This window comes from Camelus dromedarius, chromosome 11 (genome assembly GCF_036321535.1).
Source record: "Camelus dromedarius isolate mCamDro1 chromosome 11, mCamDro1.pat, whole genome shotgun sequence".
Lineage (NCBI taxonomy): Eukaryota > Metazoa > Chordata > Mammalia > Artiodactyla > Camelidae > Camelus > Camelus dromedarius.
Window position 1 is genome coordinate 1,483,723 of NC_087446.1, and position 17,825 is coordinate 1,501,547.

General features: G+C 60.4%; 1 protein-coding gene across 3 annotated transcripts in view; it reads right to left on the minus strand.

Annotated features, from left to right (window-relative positions):
- Nucleotides 1-475: 475 nt before the first annotated feature.
- TAFA5 (TAFA chemokine like family member 5) overlaps nucleotides 476-17,825 on the minus strand; it is a 167,766-nt gene continuing 150,416 nt past the window's right edge. For all 3 annotated transcript variants that reach the window (XM_064491352.1, XM_064491354.1, XM_064491353.1), the window contains one exon: nucleotides 476-1,440. In XM_064491352.1, coding sequence (XP_064347422.1) covers nucleotides 1,432-1,440 — 9 coding nt within the window. In that variant the 3' untranslated portion in view covers nucleotides 476-1,431. The remainder of the gene's footprint in view (nucleotides 1,441-17,825) is intronic.

Consider the following 17,825-nt stretch of genomic DNA (forward strand, 5'->3'; position numbering starts at 1 on the left):
CAGGGGGCTCGGGGACACCGCCTCGCAGGAGGCTGTGGGGAGGCCGGGGGCCCGGCCCAGCCCCCGCGTCTCCCCCTCGGACGTGAAGACTGGGAAGGAGTGGGCATCTGACTGGGAAGAAGGGACTGGCCGCCCTCAAGACCTGTGAGTGTGGGAGGAACAAGAAAAAGGGAGACAGATCCGTCAGAGGAGCCGTGACCAAAGGCCTACTCACCAAGTAGGGCACCGCCCGGCCCAGACCAAGCGAGAAGCAGCAGGCCCTTCCACCGGCCCAGGCCGGCGTGCGGCGCCACTGTGGATGTGGCCGCAGCTAGCCGCCCAGCCCCGCCCTCCCCGGCGCCCGGGAGCCCAGTGTCCGGGGCTCCGGGCCCCGCCGCCCGCACCAGAGCCTTCGGGACCGCCCGGGCTGCCACAGTAACTGTTAAATAGGGCTTTCTACAAATATACAACATATAAAAACTGTTAAATATATAACTTTAGGCTTTGCAAAATACATTTAATGATCTCTTTCAAACAAGGGTTACTTTAGTTTTCTTTAATTTGCTTTCTGGAGCTAAATGGTGATCTGATGAGACAGCCGTCATGGGAGACCCAACATGCTCTTGGCGAATTCTGGATTATCCCACTACCAGATGGAGCTGCAGAGAGGCGTGTTTAACTGGTTAAAACAGAAAGTGAGTTTAGTACGATCAAGTCCATCTAAGTACAGAGGAGCGGGGTGAGCACGCGGCCTGGGTTCCCGGGGAGGCGCGCCCGCCGGGTCTGCTGCGTGGGGACATCGCCCGCCGTGTCCCGCAGAGCAGCCGCGGGGTCCTCCGGCCGACCCGGCCCCTCAGGTGGCACCGCAGTGTCCTTGGGGCGGAGGCCTCTGGCGGGGCCGCCCCCTCCGCCCTGCCGGGGCCACCAGCATGTCTCTGCCCTGTGCCGCCCAGTCAAACCCAGGGACTCTGATGGTGAGGGAGAGTCCGCGTTAAAATAGATTTTGATCTTTGGTCTATTGAATATACTGAAAGGGTAAGAAAATAAAAGCGATTCGGACAGTCTGGGGCACCAGGAGAGGCCACTTCTGCGCCCGAGAGTCCGTCCTCCCCCGGGCCGGTGCTGTCCTCCTTCGGGCCAGCTGGACTGCAGCCTCCTCCTCCTCCTCTTCCTCGGTAGGGAGGGCGGGCCAGGCCAGGCTCCCACGGACGGATGCCCGGTGCAGCCCCGCTGTGTGTCCCAGTGTCCCAGGCCTCACTCCTCTGGGCAGCCGGATGGACAGACTCAGCTCAGGAGGCCCAGGAAGCAGGTGCCCTTGACGGGCCACAGAGAAACGGAGGGTGGGCGGATGACGGAGAATGGTGTCGTCCTCGACGGACGGGAACCGTGGCCAAGGTGTGGACTTGCCAGGGAGCCAAGGCCACTCCCGGGGCCCCTCTGGGGCTGCGTTTGTCAGGAGACCTGTGGAGCAAAGAGAGGAGGGCCGTCAGCCTCTGTGGACCTGGAGGGCCCCGGTAGGGGATGGCAGAACCCAGCAAATGTCTGGGAGGCTGGCCTCGCCCGGACAGTGTGCTTAAGAGATGCCAGCTGACCTTCGTGGGGACATAAAACTTGATTTCTGACCTGAAGGCTGGAGGAAAAATCTACACTTGCCACAGAGAGAAGCCCCAGGGACTCCTCCTTCCTCCGTGCCCTGGGCGCCCCACCGGCCCTTGGCCATGGCGGAGAGCACGGCGGAGCACTGTCGGCTGCCGGTCTGGGCTGTGTGTCCTCCGCCCCGTGCGTTACATCCACCTGTTTCCCCAACCAGGCCTTGCACACAGCGGGTGCGGCATAGCTGTACCGACAGAGTGATGGGAACGTGTGTGCCTCATGCCCACAGGGCCCCTGGGAGGCTGCAGGGCTGGGGTGGTGTGCACGTGCTGGCTGACGAGGCCCTCACAGTCCCAGAGTCCCAGGAAACGCGACAGGACACGCAGCTCACGGCCGTGCAGCGACCTGCCAGTTCCCAGTCTCAGCTCTGGGGCGGCGGGAATATCACCGTTAAAATGATGGAGACAGAACAGCCTACAGCTTCCACGGAGTGCTGCAGCCACAGCGGTGGGGCCCTGGCTCTAGAAACCTCCCACCCTATGTCTCCACTGGGCACTGGTCCCCTTGTCCTCTAGGGTGGCCCCAGTCCCAGGCAGGGAGCCCAGGGCCTGGCATCCCATAGACAGTCTCCTGGTGGCCACTGCCTTGCAGGACCCGGCTCGGTAGGGCTTGGGGCTGCCTTTTCCTGCCCTGTCTCCCTGCAGGGCTCAGCTCTAGGGGTGCGGACGGAGGACACTGGACCAAGCGGGTGTGAGGGGCCCAGGAGGGGCCTCTCCAGATGGGCTGGGGGCCTGTTCTTAGAGGCTGGGTGGCCCCAGAAATCCCAGCTCAACTTCTGACCCCCCCCCCCACCTCTCCTTACAGAGGCTCCTGTTGGGCCCCGGATCCACCCCATCCTACCTGAGCCGTGCCTCCTCCCTGGGGCTCCCAGCAGACTCCCATCCAACCCCGCCCATGTCGCAGGTCCCCGTCCCTGCCATGCTGGCCGCACCGCGGCCTCTTGGGTGCTCTCAATTCCTCGGCAGCGCCAGGCTGTGCGCCCGCTGTCCTTGCTCACCTGGAGCTCCCCACCCCATCCCTCTGCAGACAGCTCCACCCGGGGCACCACCTGTGACCTGCCCTGCCCACTCATCCTGTCCTGGAATCAGCTGGCGGGGGCCGGGAGAGGGCCCTTGTCTTCACCCAGTGACCAGCTCAGGGGCAGTCTGGACACCGGCTGGAACTGGTCTCCACCTGGGACAGACGATGCTTCTCCCTGGGGCGCCTGGTCTGCACGTCTCCCCCAGCCCTGCCAGGGCCAGTGCGCCGCATTCACCCCTGCAGCTCCCGATGCCGGCCAGGAGCCAGGAAGAGAAGCTGCCCGCTGGTCAGGACTCACTCAGCCTCCTCTCCCCCAAGCCCGTGGCCCTGGAACCCGGTGGCAGGCACAGGGCTCCAGGGAGCAGCTTTGAGACCCTCGGGCCCCCCGAGGCCTCCCTGCATCCTGCCCTCTCGTCCCCAGCTGTATGCGGCAGTGCCCTGGACCCATCAGTGGGGGCCGCTTCACTGGTGTTTAGGTGTTTTAGGCCCAGGACCACCCAGCAGGCTGATGGCAGCGCTGGACCAAAGCTGAAGGGGTCCGGGGAGCGTCAGTGTCTCGGCCCCCAGCCCCAAGGCTGCCTGAGGCTCCAGGTTGGCGGGCACCCACCGAGGAAGTGAGGACAGACGTGGGGCCCGCTCGGGGTGATGGGGGCTCCTGAGAGAAGCCCCAGGGGCAGGTGGTGGGGTGGGGGCCGGGTGGGGCTCAGCTGTCGCTCTGTCTCCACCTACTCAGGCCAGGCCCAGAAGGGCGGGGACGCGGGGCGCAGAGCCCGGGCGTGACATGGCCTGTGCCCCGTGACACAGCACGGGCTGGGCGCTGGGTTCTGCTGCAAAACCTGGCAGAGCATCCAGATCAGGGTGAAGAGCTGGCCCCTTGCCCCACACGACTGTCCTCTTCTGGGGTCAGAGAGCCTCCCGCCCGGTGTGGCAGAAGCAGAGATGGTCTCCCGTCCCCAGCCCGCACCTCCACCCCCAGGCAGAACAGAAGCAGGCCTGGGGCCCTCCCGCCCTGGCCCGGCCCCTCTCTGCCTCCGCTCTGTCCATGTGCAGCTGGATCTGGGGCCGCCTCCCTTCCTGTAATCTGTGGGATTCTCCATTACAGTCTATCGCACTGGGGTGGGGGGCTCCCTTCACTGGGTGGCAGGGCTGTGACCAGTCATCTCCGCCTTCGCGTCCTACGCGGGTGTGCGGGGACGGCCTGTCCATCAGGGGACCCCACAGTCGGGGGCAGCAGGAGGAATGTGGCTCCATCCGAGAGCTGCCTGCACCTGTGTCCAGGCATTGGCCCCGGTCCTGGGGGCCTCATGTGCCCAGCTGAGCCTCCCCCTTGGACAAGGTCAAGGATGCGTTCCCTGGGGCCCCGGGCTGAGCGGCCAGAAGCTAAGCTTTCCGTGGACGGACATGCCTGAATTCACAGAGGGGGAAGGCACAGGCACCTCCGGTGCTAAGAGCAGCAGGCGGGGCTCCTGCAGGACGCCAGGGCCATCAGCCATCCCCGCCCGGGGCTTCGCTGCCCCAGAGCCACATCAGTGAAGGAACAGGGCTCCCACACCCACACCGAGACCAAGACACAGCTCCAGGTCACGTCAGGAAGAGGCTGGAACCCGGGATCCAGGTATGGCCGGGCTGGTCCTCTGGGTACTGCCCACCCTTGTGGACGCCGTCTCGCATGTCCACACGTGGCCCGTCCTCTGCCTCGTCCGCTTCATAGCAGGACCACGCTCCTGTGGGGTCAGACTCACCCCGGGACCTCATTTAACCTCAGGCACCTCCGTGCCTCCAGATGCAGTCCTGCTGTGGGTCAGGGCTTCCACCTGTGACCCTGGGGACGCCCTTCAGCCACAGCCACTGCTCGTGGAAGAGCGGGTCCTCAGGTAAGTGATCCGAAGGCTCTCAGCTGCCTCGCGTCTTCTTGTGCTTATGAAGCAGGTGGAACAGCCAGCCGGCCCCGCTCCAGGCAGAGCAGGTGGGCAACTCTGTCCGTCATCTTCCCCCAAACACAGCGAGGACCCAAGTCAGGAGCCCCCAGAGGCTACACAGCCAGCGGGGAGAAGCCAGGGTGGCCTCAGGGTCCCCACTTCTCCTGTCCTCCCACCGCACCCCCGGCGAGGGCTCCGGTGCCGCGTCGGCCTCTCCAGGCTCAGCACAGGCCGGAGGCCCTCCTCTCTGGGGCCTCTGTGAGCAGGGCTCCTCCTTGGCTTTAACGCACTGCAGCCACTCAGCTCCAGGACCGGAGGAGCCAGGCTGCAGGATGAGCTCTTTGCTGCGCCGATCAAGGACCAGCAAAGGGCAGGAGTGCGGTGGGCACCCAGGCAGAGCGGGGAGCTCGAGTGAACTGGAAAGAGCCAGCACGTTCGGGCCCTGCTCGGACCACCCCTGCAGAGCGGACCCTGCGGGTGGGAGGACAGATGCTGACGCTGCACCTGCTGGCCAGGGCGCGGGGCTGCTGCAGATGGCGGAGTAGCTGAACCGCAGGGGATGGAGGGCTGAGTGTGCGGGAGACTGAGCGCTGAGAAGGGGTCCCCAGCAGAAGGAGATGGAGAGGGCACCAGAGCAGGCTGCTGAAGGCAGACCTGGGGGGGCGGCTGGAACCCCCCAGCCCCCCTCCCCAGGCCTGCCCTAATGCGCTTCTCAGGCTTTACAAACCCAAGCAGGGAGCCTGGAGATCAGACATCAGCTCCGGACGCAGCAGGGCTGCTCCAGGCATCTTATCTGTCTTAGCCATCACAATGCCCATCGCTCAGCTGCCTGAGAGGACGTGGCACCTGGACGGGAGGGAACTGGGGAGCAGGCAACAGACTGCTGTCACCAGGGCACTGAGCGAATGTGGGCCAGCACTGACCACGCAGCCCTTCTGTGCCATGAGGCAGAGAGCTGGGGAAGGAGGCGCGCTGGGAGTGCCAGGGCCCTTCGGGGAAGGTGTGTGCTGTTCTACTTAGCTTTTACAGAGAACCAGACTGGAGTTTATTTTATGCAAGTTGGTAGCTGTAAATTCCAAGCAGGGCTAGGTCAGGGGCCACACCATGGTGTCCCCTTGATGGCAAATCCACCCTCGACTCTAAGGGGTGATCAGCGAGTAGCCGTTAACGCGGTGATTCAGACCCACTCCCTGGGGGGTCCTGTGGTGAGTGACCGCCCAGTACTTCCTTGGGGCCTCTACCAGCTCCGAGGGCCTCACCCCCAGCTTTTCTGCGAGGAAGACCCCTGCTTAAAAAAGACCGACAAAGACCGCAGAGGTGTGGGAGGCTGATTAAACACCCAGTGACAGAAGCGTCCCACAGAACCGACGGCGTTCTTCACAGGCATTTGAAAAGGAACGTTGACGGGAGTGTGTGTACGTGCAGGGGTGTGTGCGCATGTGTGTGTGTGCGCATGTGTGTGTATTCTGGACAACTCCTCGCCTGGCCCTGGGGGGCCTTTGCGTGGCTGTGCTGACCCAGGGCTCAGAGAGCTTGCGGTGCAGGACCCTGGCAGCAGTCACCTCCTTGCAGCCACCCCAGTGCGCCCTCCCTGCCTCACCATCACCCCTCCCCGACAGAGCTCGGCCTGGGGTCTGTCACCGGTGAGGTCTGGGGTCTTGGGAAGAATGTGGCTGAGACCCTCCGTCTCCACATCCTCTAAAGGGGCGTCTGAATTGGGACCACACAGGTGCACGGCTCCCCCTTCCACGGGAGGAGAGGGTGTGAGCAGAGCACGGCTGCCCCCGACAAGCTCACCAGGACCCCCTCACCTTCTCCCGCAGGACGCCTGCACATCCGAGAATCAAGGCCCAAGAATGCTCTGTCTTGGCTTCTCTGGGTCTATGAGCCCCGGAGTAAATAAACGGAAACTGGTCCCTTAGTCCCAGAGAAAGTGATGGCACCCGTCATGGGGTTCCCTGGGGGTGGAGGTTTGCCAAGGATGTCTGTTCACGAAGTCCCGCCGCAGCCCAGGCCCCCTTCTCTCAGGGAAGCACCCGGCACCGTGGCCCAGGGCCCTGCACGCGGCTGTCGGCCAACCATCCGGGGGAGCAGCGCGCGGCCCGCACCGCACAGGGAAGCCAGGAGGCTGCTGGAAGTAAACCGCACGCCCCAGGACTGTGGCGAGCAGGACGAGGTGGAGGATGCAGAGGCGGACGATCCGGAGGACCTGCGTTCACAGGTCCCACAAGTGCCTTAGTTCCTACTCCATTTTCTAAAAGTGAAGGCAGGACAGAGGTGGCGCCCACACAAGAGTGTTGGGGGGAGACTCTGTCAGTGGAACCACAGCCACCAGGGGACACCAGGGACAGACGCACAGCCCCTGATCCTGCCGCCACCCAGGTCAGGGCGCCGCCTGGAGGAGCGTGCCGACCTCCGGGGCAGCCAGGCCCCCAGCGACAGCGCGAGGAAACAGGCCTCAGTCCTACAGCACCCAGGACCCGAATTCTGCCGCCTGGGAGGGAGCCTGGGACAGGATGCTTCCCGGAGCCCCAGGCGAGTGCAGCCCGGCCCACACCTGGATTCCCTTCAGGAGACCCAGGGAGAGAGGCCGGCCGCGCCACACTGGGCTTCTAACCCGCTGAGCGGTAAGACGGTTCCCAGTCCAGAAGTGCATACCCAGCACCGAAAAATAACGCTCCCCGGCCCAGGGCCCGGCCCCAGGCCTCGTGCAGGGACCCCTGGCTCAGCCCACCCTGCAGGAGGTGGGCACCTGGCCTCAGTCTCACTGGGTCCTGGGTTAGGGAAGCCGCTGAGAGCGCCACTCCACCTGAGGGAGGCCCGGGACCCCTGCAGCATCCTGTCCAGGTGCCGCCCGGCTCCTGCCGGGAGGTGCCCCGCAGGACGAGGCCCCCAGGCTGAGGCTGGCCCTGTTCCCCTCACTGAATGTACTTGGCCCAGCTCAGCCCCACCCATGCCCTCCAGGGAGACAGGATGCCGCCCCCACTGCCTCGATGCTGCTGGTACGCTGTGCCGGTGTCCCAGGACGGCCAGGCGTCACCCAGGTCACCCCAGCTCTGCAGCAGGCTGCCTGGACAGCCACACACACTCAACTGCCTGGGGACCGCCAGCTTCCCACGGCTTTTCTTAAGGGAGGGTTGACAAGTGCGCACCAGCCTCAGAACCCTGCCCTCTCTGTCCGGAGGCCGAGTCGGCCTTTGAAGTCCCACCCGTCACTTGCCTAATCCAGTCCCGCGCCAGCAACGAGAGCCCCGCTGGCATCAGAGGACGACGGCCCCGGCCGACTGCGGCTCACAGCTGCCCTGTCGGCCCAAGCTCAACGGCGACGCCAGCAAGGCGGCCTGGTGACGGCAGGGTGGGCAGGTGGAGGATGCAGCCTCGGAGGTGGCAGCAGAGGGGCCCCCGCTGACCCCTGGCCCCGCGCAGCGGTGAGGGCGGCCCCGCGTGCCTGGGAAGCTCGGGTCCACCCTCGCTGATCCATTTCCTGTGTCTGCTTTCAAGGGGTGGGGAGGTCACCTCCGCACTGGACTCAGCGGAGGGCGCAGTGACCCTGCCAGCCGCCAGCCCATCAGTCAAACCCTTTCCGGCTCGAATGTCCTTCCACATCTGTCTGTTTGCAGCAGCGTCGGAAGAGGAGTGCAGGGTCACAGCTCTGTGTCTGACATTTTGAGCCACTGCCAGACTTTTCCAAAGGGGCTAAAACGCGCATTTCTGATTCTCTCCGTGATGTCGTCTGAGCGCTTTCGGGAAAGACGGGCAAGTCTCCGCGCTGACCGGCACCCTCGAGGCCGTCCCCGTGCTGACCGGCATCCTCGAGGCCATCCCCGCTTTCGGTTTTAGGAATTCTCCACCTCTGGGCCGTGCGCCCGTGTCTGCGTGCTACCCCCACCCGGGGGTTAGGAACCAGCTCCTGCTGGGTGGGTCCCCCGATGCCCACCTTGTGCTCTGCCTCTGTTCTCTGGGAGGGGAGCTTGACTTTCCGAAGTTTGGGATGTCAAGGTAAGTCAGGGCTGCGCCCTGAGAGGGGGCCCTGCAGAAGGCCTCGGTGTCCTCATCTGTAAAATGCGGGCCCCGGTGGCTGTCAGCCTGGACAGGTGGATCTGTGTGCGTGGCCAGAATGGCATCACTGAGTGTCCGCGACCATCACTTGCCATCACCGGTCACTACTGAGCACCGCTGTGCAGCGCCCTCCCTCCCCGAGCACAAATGTTCACCTGGACTGGGCCCCCGCCGTCTCAGAATTTCAGGTGTCATAGGTCACAACTGTAATCCCTGGGGATTTAACCTGGGATGTGGTGCGAGGTTCGGGATCCAACTTGCATGTCTGCCAAACATGAAGCCGGTTTTCCAAGCACCTGCTGTTTACAAAAGTAGGCCGGGGGCCGGGCCTGGCCAGCAGGTGGCAGTTTGCCGACCTCTGATCTGGACCACGGCTCGTCTGTGTCTATGAAAGCTTACGGCCGAATACAAGTGGAGAACCTTCCACGTCCATAATGGGTCCAATTTAATAAACTTCCTAATTAGTTTCCAAGGCATTTCAGGTGACTCTCCAGAGTTTTGTTCCTTGTCTGTAAGCACCACTGACCGCGTTTCTCCCATCAAACACTTCTGGGAGTGCATCTGCCGGAGCTTCGCTAAGAAGTCCCCAGTCCCCAGGTGACTGCAGGCCAGCCTCATGACAGCTGGCCCGGGCCTCGGCCCTGGTACAGGTGGGGCAGGGCCGCCTCAGTGCAAGGTGGCTTTGGTTTCGGGGGGACGCCAGGCTGCAGGGAGGCCCGCCTTTTCCTGCAGGCTGGCCTGGAGGTCTGGGCGGTCACTCCTCTGATGTCTTCTGAGAAATAAACCCAGTGTCTGCCTGGTGCCTTTTTCAGCGTCTTCTGAATTAGAACACATATTTTATTTTTTTCCTGATGTGGTTTGCCATTCCGCCCGATTCTGAAATATTAAAATGTATTTACATCTCTTACGTAAACCTACTGTGTGCTGGCCTTTTTTGAAAGGACTGCAGAAGTCAGCCGGTGGCTACTTCACGCAGGTCGGGAAGACGTGTGTCCCAGTCATCACCGCCACCAGAGAAGGCACGTTCCAGGAGGCAGGGGTCCCAGAGAGGTACCTACACCCCCAGAACAATGCCTGCTCCCTGAGGGCCAGGCGCAGCCCCAGCCCATGTCCCAGACTCAGAAGCCTTTGTTGAACGAAGCGGCTTTCTTGTGTGCTTTTCTTACTCTCGGGACCTTTCCGGCTTCAAGATTTCACTAGTTCCTACAAGGATAGTGGTCATTTCCACATTTTCCAGTTTGAGGGGAGGAGATCCCTGCGCTCCGAGCATTATCAAGAGTACGCCAGTTAAAACCGCTCGGTCTGGAACTTTCACTGGAGAATCTTAGCAGTTCCCACTCCTTTAGTTATGCTTGGTGATTTCCCCCCAGAAAATCACACACGCAATCCAGTTTCCACACAGAGCGCTCGGCAGACCGGCTGTGCAGGACAAACTCGAGTCACGTGAGGCCGCAGTGCATGCTGACCTCCCTTCCTCCCTCCAGGCTGACTTCCTAACTTAAAAAAAAAAATTTACACATGACAGAGGTAAAAACACATTTTTCTCGTGTTGCCAGAGATGCAACAATCAATTCCATGCTTTAAGAAACAGTGATTAACTTTTCTTTTTCATCTTTACAGTTTTCTCCTCTCTTTTTGAGGATGGCTTTTCCCAGAGCTTGGGTTCTTCGTTTTCATTCTTCCTGAGTTAAAAATTAAGTGACTGAAGACACAGGTACACAGATTGAGCCCATCCGTCCCCAGACCTGCTGGTGCCCCGTGTTATCCTCAGCACGTTCGAAATGAGGCTTAACAGTAACTCAAATACACACACGTCATGGTCCAGTAAGCGCTGGCCCCGAGGAACGGTGTCAAGGTTCTAACTCCTCCCGTCCTTACAGCAGCCCCGGGAGTTGGGGAAGAGCATCCTGCCCATTTTACAGATGCAGAAACTGAGCCACGGGGGCGAAGTCAGGTCCCTGAGGTAAGCTGATTACAGCTTCTCTGCCCAGGAACGGAACCAGGAAGGCTGACCTCGCAGCCCGCGTGTGACCTGTGGGCGTGGCTGCAGATTTCACTCCATCCCTCAACTAATGAATTACAGGGAGGTTCCGGTTGCCAGCGTTATGATTATTATTTTGGGTATGGTTTTAAACATACTGCGTTGTGATTGGAAAAGAAGGTTGGCAAACTCCTTCCTCTTCTTGAGGTTTAATTAGTAACTTGGATCACGGACACCTTCATGGAGGTTTCACAAATGGCAGGAAATCAGAAAAAGCCTGTTGAGAATGCGGCTGCAGACTCAGCCGTGGTGATTTTATTATTCAAAACCTCTTTGCCCTGGCTCTGGTTAGCACTGTTGTCGGTGGCGTTTACTCGCTCTTAACACGGATCTAAGAGTTGTTTGAATTCCAACTAAAAATTGTGTTTATGGTCAGTTCGTTTGCTTGTAATTGGGTTTGCTTCCTATAAACTCACGCTGATCAGGACGTGAAGGTTTCTGTGATACCTGAACTGTAGTGGATTGACGTGTGTCACTAATCATATGCACGTCTAAGGTGTGCTAACACACGCCCGCGGGTTGCTCCAATTTCATCATTTTACCTACGATTTCCTTTCCATTTCATTTGCCTGGTACCTCTTTGTTCATTATTTGCTTTTAAACTCTCTGTTTGCTTGTACGAGTGCCCTTAGAAGGCAACGTGTATTTGGCTATTTAAAAAACCTGGTTTGATAGTCTTTGCCTTTTAGCAGAAGAAACTAACCCATTTACATTTATTGTCACCATTGGTGCTGAATTTCTGTCATGAACAGTATGTTCCACACTGATTTTTGGTTCTCTTTCTTCCATGATTTATTTCTTTATACAGTTTTCCATGCTTTTTCTTCCACTGTAGTTTAGAAGAAATCATGTCTTGTTTCTATTAGTGGCGGCTTTTATGTCAATTAAGTGCACTTTTAGTGATTAAGCCATTTCCATAATGATGTAAGTCCCCTCTTTGCAGGAAGAGATGCTGACTCTTCTCTGCCTGCAGCTCCCCACAGTCCCCGCCGGCGTTGTCAATTTAACCCGAGGTTACAAACCAGTTCATTACTTCACAAAAATGTTCTCCACAATGTACAGAGAAGGTTAAATGTACTGTTGCCAATTCTGTCAATGGTGTCACCACGGCCACAGGCATAATTCCTATCCAAGCTCCATGTAGTTAGTTGGCATCAACAGTCACCACTGATCTTCTTACCCGTGGCCTATGACCTTTCCAGTCACCAGCCACTCATTGCTATTTCTTTGATTGGCTCCAGACTTCCGTCATTGACTTTTCCGGAAAGGTACGTGGGTGGTATACTTTCCACATCCTCGCAAATTGAAAGCTGTCCTGTTTACTTCCTCTGTCCAGCACAACAACCAGAAACAGGACTGCGTTCACAAGTGGAACTCTTTCTCGACAGATCCCTGGAGACGGTCCTCCCTCTCACGCTTGTTCAGGTCTCCTGAGTTCAAGGCGGCTCGTCTGTCCTCCTGCCCTTATGTTCTTCCCCAGTACAGCCTGGGCGATTACGCAGATTTCCTTCCTTCTCTCCATTCCCAGGTGGTGCAGGGAGCCCCGCCCTGGGTGCTCTGGTTCTGCTCTAGATGGGGGCTCCCCGCTCAGGGAAGCTTCTCGGCAGACCTCTCTTACCACTGTCACCTGGCCATTCCTTCTGTCCTCGCCCTGGTGGCTTCCCCGGCGGTGTCCACTCCCTCAGGTTGGATGTGGAGCCTCTGTCTTCGTACTTATGGCTTCTCTCTCTTTGGCTCCGTCTCCTGCATCTCTGATGAGTTATCTCTTGGTTTGAGATGTGTCCACATCACCGCATCCACCTCCGCAGGGGCACTGCCATCGTCTGCAGCTTCCGTACACATCCCCATCCACCCTGACGGCGGGCCCCTCTGTGTTCAGCCTCTAGTCCACCCAGCAAACCTCCGCACGTTGCATTTCACCCCAGGCTGCCTTCTGCTCTGGCTCCGTGCTCCCAGGTCACAGTCACAGCCTCTGTGTCTCCGATGCTATAAGCAGACGCTCTCCTGGAGCCTGTGTCTCCTGCAGGGGACTATTTCCAGAGTTCACCCCGCCTCTAAGTCTTCAGGAAGTGCTGCCTCCCACAGACGGGGCTCGTTCGCTCACGGGCCTGCGTTTCTATTTTGGCTGCGATGCTTTTTTATTCCCTTGTAGATGGAACGGGCCGGCAGGCTCAGGGGGAGCAAGTCTGCATCCTTCCTCTCAGCTCCCGGCGGGGTGTGAGGCCCTGCCTGCCCCAGGCTGGCCGGGAAGGTCGGGGTGATGTGCAGAGACCCTCGATCTTCATGGGACCCCAAAGGCGGCTCGCCATGGGGGCTGACCCCGCTGAGAGGTCAGAGTTTTGAGGATGGCCGATTGGTGTGCCCCCTCCTCCGACTTTCTCCCGCCCCACGTCTCTTCCCGCTACCCCTGCCCCTTCCAGGGCAGGGCACCCCCACCCCGGCCTCTCCTCCCGGCCAGGCCACAGGGGCCCAGGCTGCACAGTGTGAAGGGGGGGCCCCCAGGCGGGCAGCCACCTCGCCTGCTGGTCTTCTCGCCACTGCAGCCCATCACGCGCCCAATCCTACGAAGACCTGAAGCCAGGTGGCCGTGACTGCACCAGGCCAGACGCACCTAAGGCACGCGCAGTGGAGAGACGTGCCCGGTGCCTGCTGCTCCCGCCACACGCGCTGACGACCAGATGGGCGGGAGGGCTTCAGGAGGCATCGGGGCGTGGCTCCATTCTGACGCAGCCATCAGGAGCCTGACCACTCCAGAATATTCTGGAAGGCGCCGCAGGAGGACAATGACCATCCTTCACCTGCAGAGACTCCCTGGGTGTTTAGAAGTGTTTCCTGTCCATCAGTCCCCTTCTCGAAGCCCCGGAGACCCGTGAGCTCAGCCTGGGGCATGGTTACCTCCTGCACAGATGAGGGAACTGAGGCTCAGAGAGTGGAAGGGACTCCCGCCAGGTCACCCACCCAAATGTGCATCACAGCCGTCCCAGGGGAGGACGGCCCGTCGGGACGGCAGCTCTGGACCAGCTTGGAACAGGGAGGTGCAGAGAGGCCATGCCAGGCCAGGTGGGCCTGAGATTATGCTCTGGTTCAGGGAGGAGGCGGGAGGAGGGGACCCAGGGACGGAGGTGCAGTGATGACGATGCTGGTGTTGGCACCGTCCCAGCACCTACATCACCCGGTGTGTCTCAGCTTAATGGGGAGTTGACATTTCAAGTAATTTGGATCGAGACACAAATCCTTCCATTTCATTTTTCAAGACTGATCTTTAACTAACGTCTCTGCCAAATGCCGTATTTCACGCCCACTGCGGCGCCCGGAAGCCATGGGGAGGGGGTGGCGGTGAGGCTCCTCCCCCTCAGGGCTGCTGTGTGGGCGGCGGGGCAAGGCTGGGGGCGGCGGGTCAGGGTCACCTCGGGGGGCGAGAGGGCAGCTTGGGTGCAGGTGGAGCAGATGCCACAGACCCATGGTTGTTCTGAAACAGAACCAGAACCACGCTGGGGTGGGAAGGACGTCATGGCCTGGAGGATTCCCGCCGTGCACGTGCTGACTTAGCTCCACCTCAAATATAGGACCTGATTCTCACAGCACCGTTAAGAAGGATCAGATTTAGTGTTGTCCTTTACGAAAAAAAAAAAAATCACTAAGCAATGACGTGCGTGAGATTACAAGGACGTAGTCAACCTGTATTTGACTTTGCCAGTATTTCTGTCCAATTAGTTCCTGAAACCTGGAATCAACAAATAGTTTTCATTCAAGAGGCCCTCCTGGGAATGGGGGGCTTGGAAATTTGTCAGCCCCTATTGAGGACACACTGCTGACGAGGCGGGAACATGCATGCTTGCAGGGCTGCCGGGGACGCACAGCCCCAATTCCGAGGGGCCCCTTCCGCTCCCGGAGCCTCAGGGGCACTCTGAGCCGGGCGCAGGGCCAGGGGAGGTGGCAGGGCCTGGACAGCCCGTGGCTGGCATGGATGGCTGAGATGGGCAGGGTCGGGGTAGCGGGTTCTGGAATGAGGAGGTTCCTGTTCAGTGCAGTAGCTCTGCAGGTTCCTCCATTCAGGACACACGTTGTGTCTACGGTGGGCCCCAGCCTCCCTTAGCATTGCTGAGACTTGGAACCACGTGGGATTCTCAGATCCCGGGCTCCCTCCATCAGGCTGAGCTGCAGGATGTGGGTACCTGGCCAGGGCCCTCCTGTCCTCCTCCAGTTATTCAGCAACCACGACCTCATGTTCTAAGCAACAGCCACCCTCTCAGCTCCCAAACCAGGCCCTCTGGGGATCCTCCAGGGGTACCCGCTGCCTCCTGAGATCTGGGGACCGTGAGAGCTTCATTCCTGCATCCCAGCATCCAAGATGGAGCCAAAGAGGATGCAGAGCAGGGAGGCGGTGGGGGCAAAACTGAGGTACTGATCTTGGGGCCCGGCTGCCCGTGTAGGGTCAACAGGACGGCCACCCCAAGGTACGGACCAGCAGGTCAGAACTCAGCTGACCAGACCCTGGCCGTGACCCTGTCCTCTCAGCAGGCTGCCTGGCATCCCTGTGGCGTCAGCACCACCCTGACCCCACCGTCTTTCTCCACTGGACACATTTCCTCCGATTTCAACCTTCGCCATTTATGTAAATCATTTAAAAAAGAAAGATTCAAAGAACAGCTACTTGAAGGAACCCTGAGGCTAATGAAGCACTGTTACCGTGAACAGCCACCAGCGAGGGGTGCCTCCTACTGCGAAACTGGCCGAATGTCCGACGGAAATGTTGTGGGCGTGGTCAGACCCAAGCGTTTTGCTTCTGGTCTCGTTTCTCCAAGAAGATGAAGAACGTCGGTGCTCAGGGGGCGAGTGGGGCTGGGCCAGCCATCGACGCCGTGTTTACATACAGAATCTATTAAAATGTCCAGCTATCATCGCGGTGATGAATAGCCGTGATTCAAAGAACAAAAACGGATTGTCGACGGGGATCGGCGCGATGATGGGTGCTGTTTACGGTTTGTGCAGGTTCTGAGTCACGCCTGGGTGAGCACCCACCGTCCGCTCTGTCTCTCGACACCTTAATCCCAGACCCTCCCGCACAAAAGCCTCTCGCCTTTGGGAGGACGTGGTGTGCACAGAGGACACAGGTCCCTCCTGGGCTCCTTGGAGGGCAGGTGGCGGATGGTTAGCTTGGGGTGGCGTCCACGCACCTCAGCCCCTGGATGGAGGGTGTCCCCTTCAGCACCCACTTCACTCCCTCCAGGTGACGCCCTGGCCCGAGCTGCAGGTGCCCGGTGGACCCTCCTTCCTGACGTCTCCTGGCTACGCCGGCTCAGTGGTCACCCCCTTGGGAAGTGGTGTCCGTGACCCACGGGAGGTTCTGGGGGGAAGTGCTTGTGTCCACCATGCGAGTGACCAGACCTCCCTGGGGCAGCCCAGCAGGCAACGGGGCAGACATCCGGGTGGATGGACGTGAGTGGAGGAGACGCTGGACCAGACCCGAGGCTCCCGGACATTCCCCGTGTACTGTCCCCTGCGGTGACTTTCCTAGGGAAGCTTCAGGTTATTCCACTCCCTGGCGCCTGACGCATTTGGGGCTCAGCCACAGCTTTCTGGGAGCATCCGTCAGGGAGCCCCTCACCCCCTCCCTGGGGGAGCCCTCCCGGAGCCCGTCCTGAGGCAGCGGGCCGTGCTGGCTGCACACAGCGTCCTGGCCCCTCCACCCTCACCCCCGGACGCTTCACCCGCGTCCTCCTGAGGGTGGGGCCGCCTGCGGGCCTGCCCCCCCACCCCGGAGGGCCGTCCCCGTCACGGATTCCAGGCGGGCGGTCTCCCCCCTGCCAGGGGCGGGGCTGCGCGCGTGGAGCTCCAGCACGCCCCGCCCGGACCCCGCAAGGGCCGCGCTGCCGCTCTCCGGCCTGAATGCCGCCGCTGGGGAGCCAGATACCCTCTGATGTCCGTGTCTTTGAATGTGGCCTATTTTTTCCCTCTGAGTTTTCAGAACGTGTTTTTCATCTCCCGTGGCCTGAAACTTCACGCTGACACGCCTTAGGACGGGCCCTTATTCTTCCGTCTCCGGCCCGGGGTGCGTCCCCGCGCACAGGCGGCGGGGCTTTGAGGGCCACAAAGTGTTTAGAAAATTCCGCTTTGATGGTCCGTCTTGGCTTCTCTCTATTTTTGGCCTTATGCTCTCTAGGCCTCCCGGATTGCTCTTGCCATCTGCTTTCTCCCCCTTTCCTACTTGTTTTTTTAAGTTCTACTCCTGCTTTTCTGAGATGTCCTCTGGTTGACGTCCCAAACACTACCTGGGGTTTCAGCAAACTCTGCCGCACATGCGCGCACACAGACACTCACACACGTGTGCGTGTGTGGCATCTCCAGAAGCACTTCCGTCTTCTCACTGCTCTTTAAATAACTCCTCGCTCCAGGAAGCTACCACCTCGTAACAAACAGCACCCGACCCGGGGGTTAAAGCCACAGTGGCCGGTGAGCCTGTCGGCTTCACTGTCCTCTCCAGTGCTCCGTCTCCTCTGGGTCCCTGATCCCTTCTCCCGAGGTCTGTGTCTGCCATCTCGCTCCTCAGGGATCCTGTGACCCCACCACGCAGAGGATTGGGACACTGGAGCACCAACGGGTGGGTGGCGGGCTTCACAGAAGGCCCTCGGAGCCCAGCTCTCGGCACCCCCCCACCCCCAGTTTTCTGCACTGGGCTTGGCGGGGAAGAGCGGAAGTTGGATGCACAGGCAAGAACCACAGCCCAGGACCGCCCAGGACCGCCCAGGGTGCAGGCAAACACCAGAGGCCGGGAGAGGCAGGAAGGACCCTCCCCGAGACGTCGGAGGGTGTGCGGCCCCAACGACCCCTGGATCTCAGACTTCTGGCCTGCACCCTGTGAAAGAATGATTTTTGTTGCTCTAAGTCACCTGGAGCGTGGCCACTTATTACGCAAGATGCTCAGACCCTAAGCCTCTCGGGAAAGAAGTCCCGTGTCCTGACTGTGCCCTCGGCTCTCAGGGCTCGGGGTTTGCGGGAAGTTCCCTCCACCTGTGACGCTGGCGTTGTGGGGTCCAGAGTTGCTCAGGTGTGATTCCTCCCCAGGGAGAGCCCCTGGTGGGCCCAGGCCCTGCAGGATGCACAGGGTGCCCCACCCAGGGGCCAGGAAGGGGGCACCTGGGAGCCCCATGTCT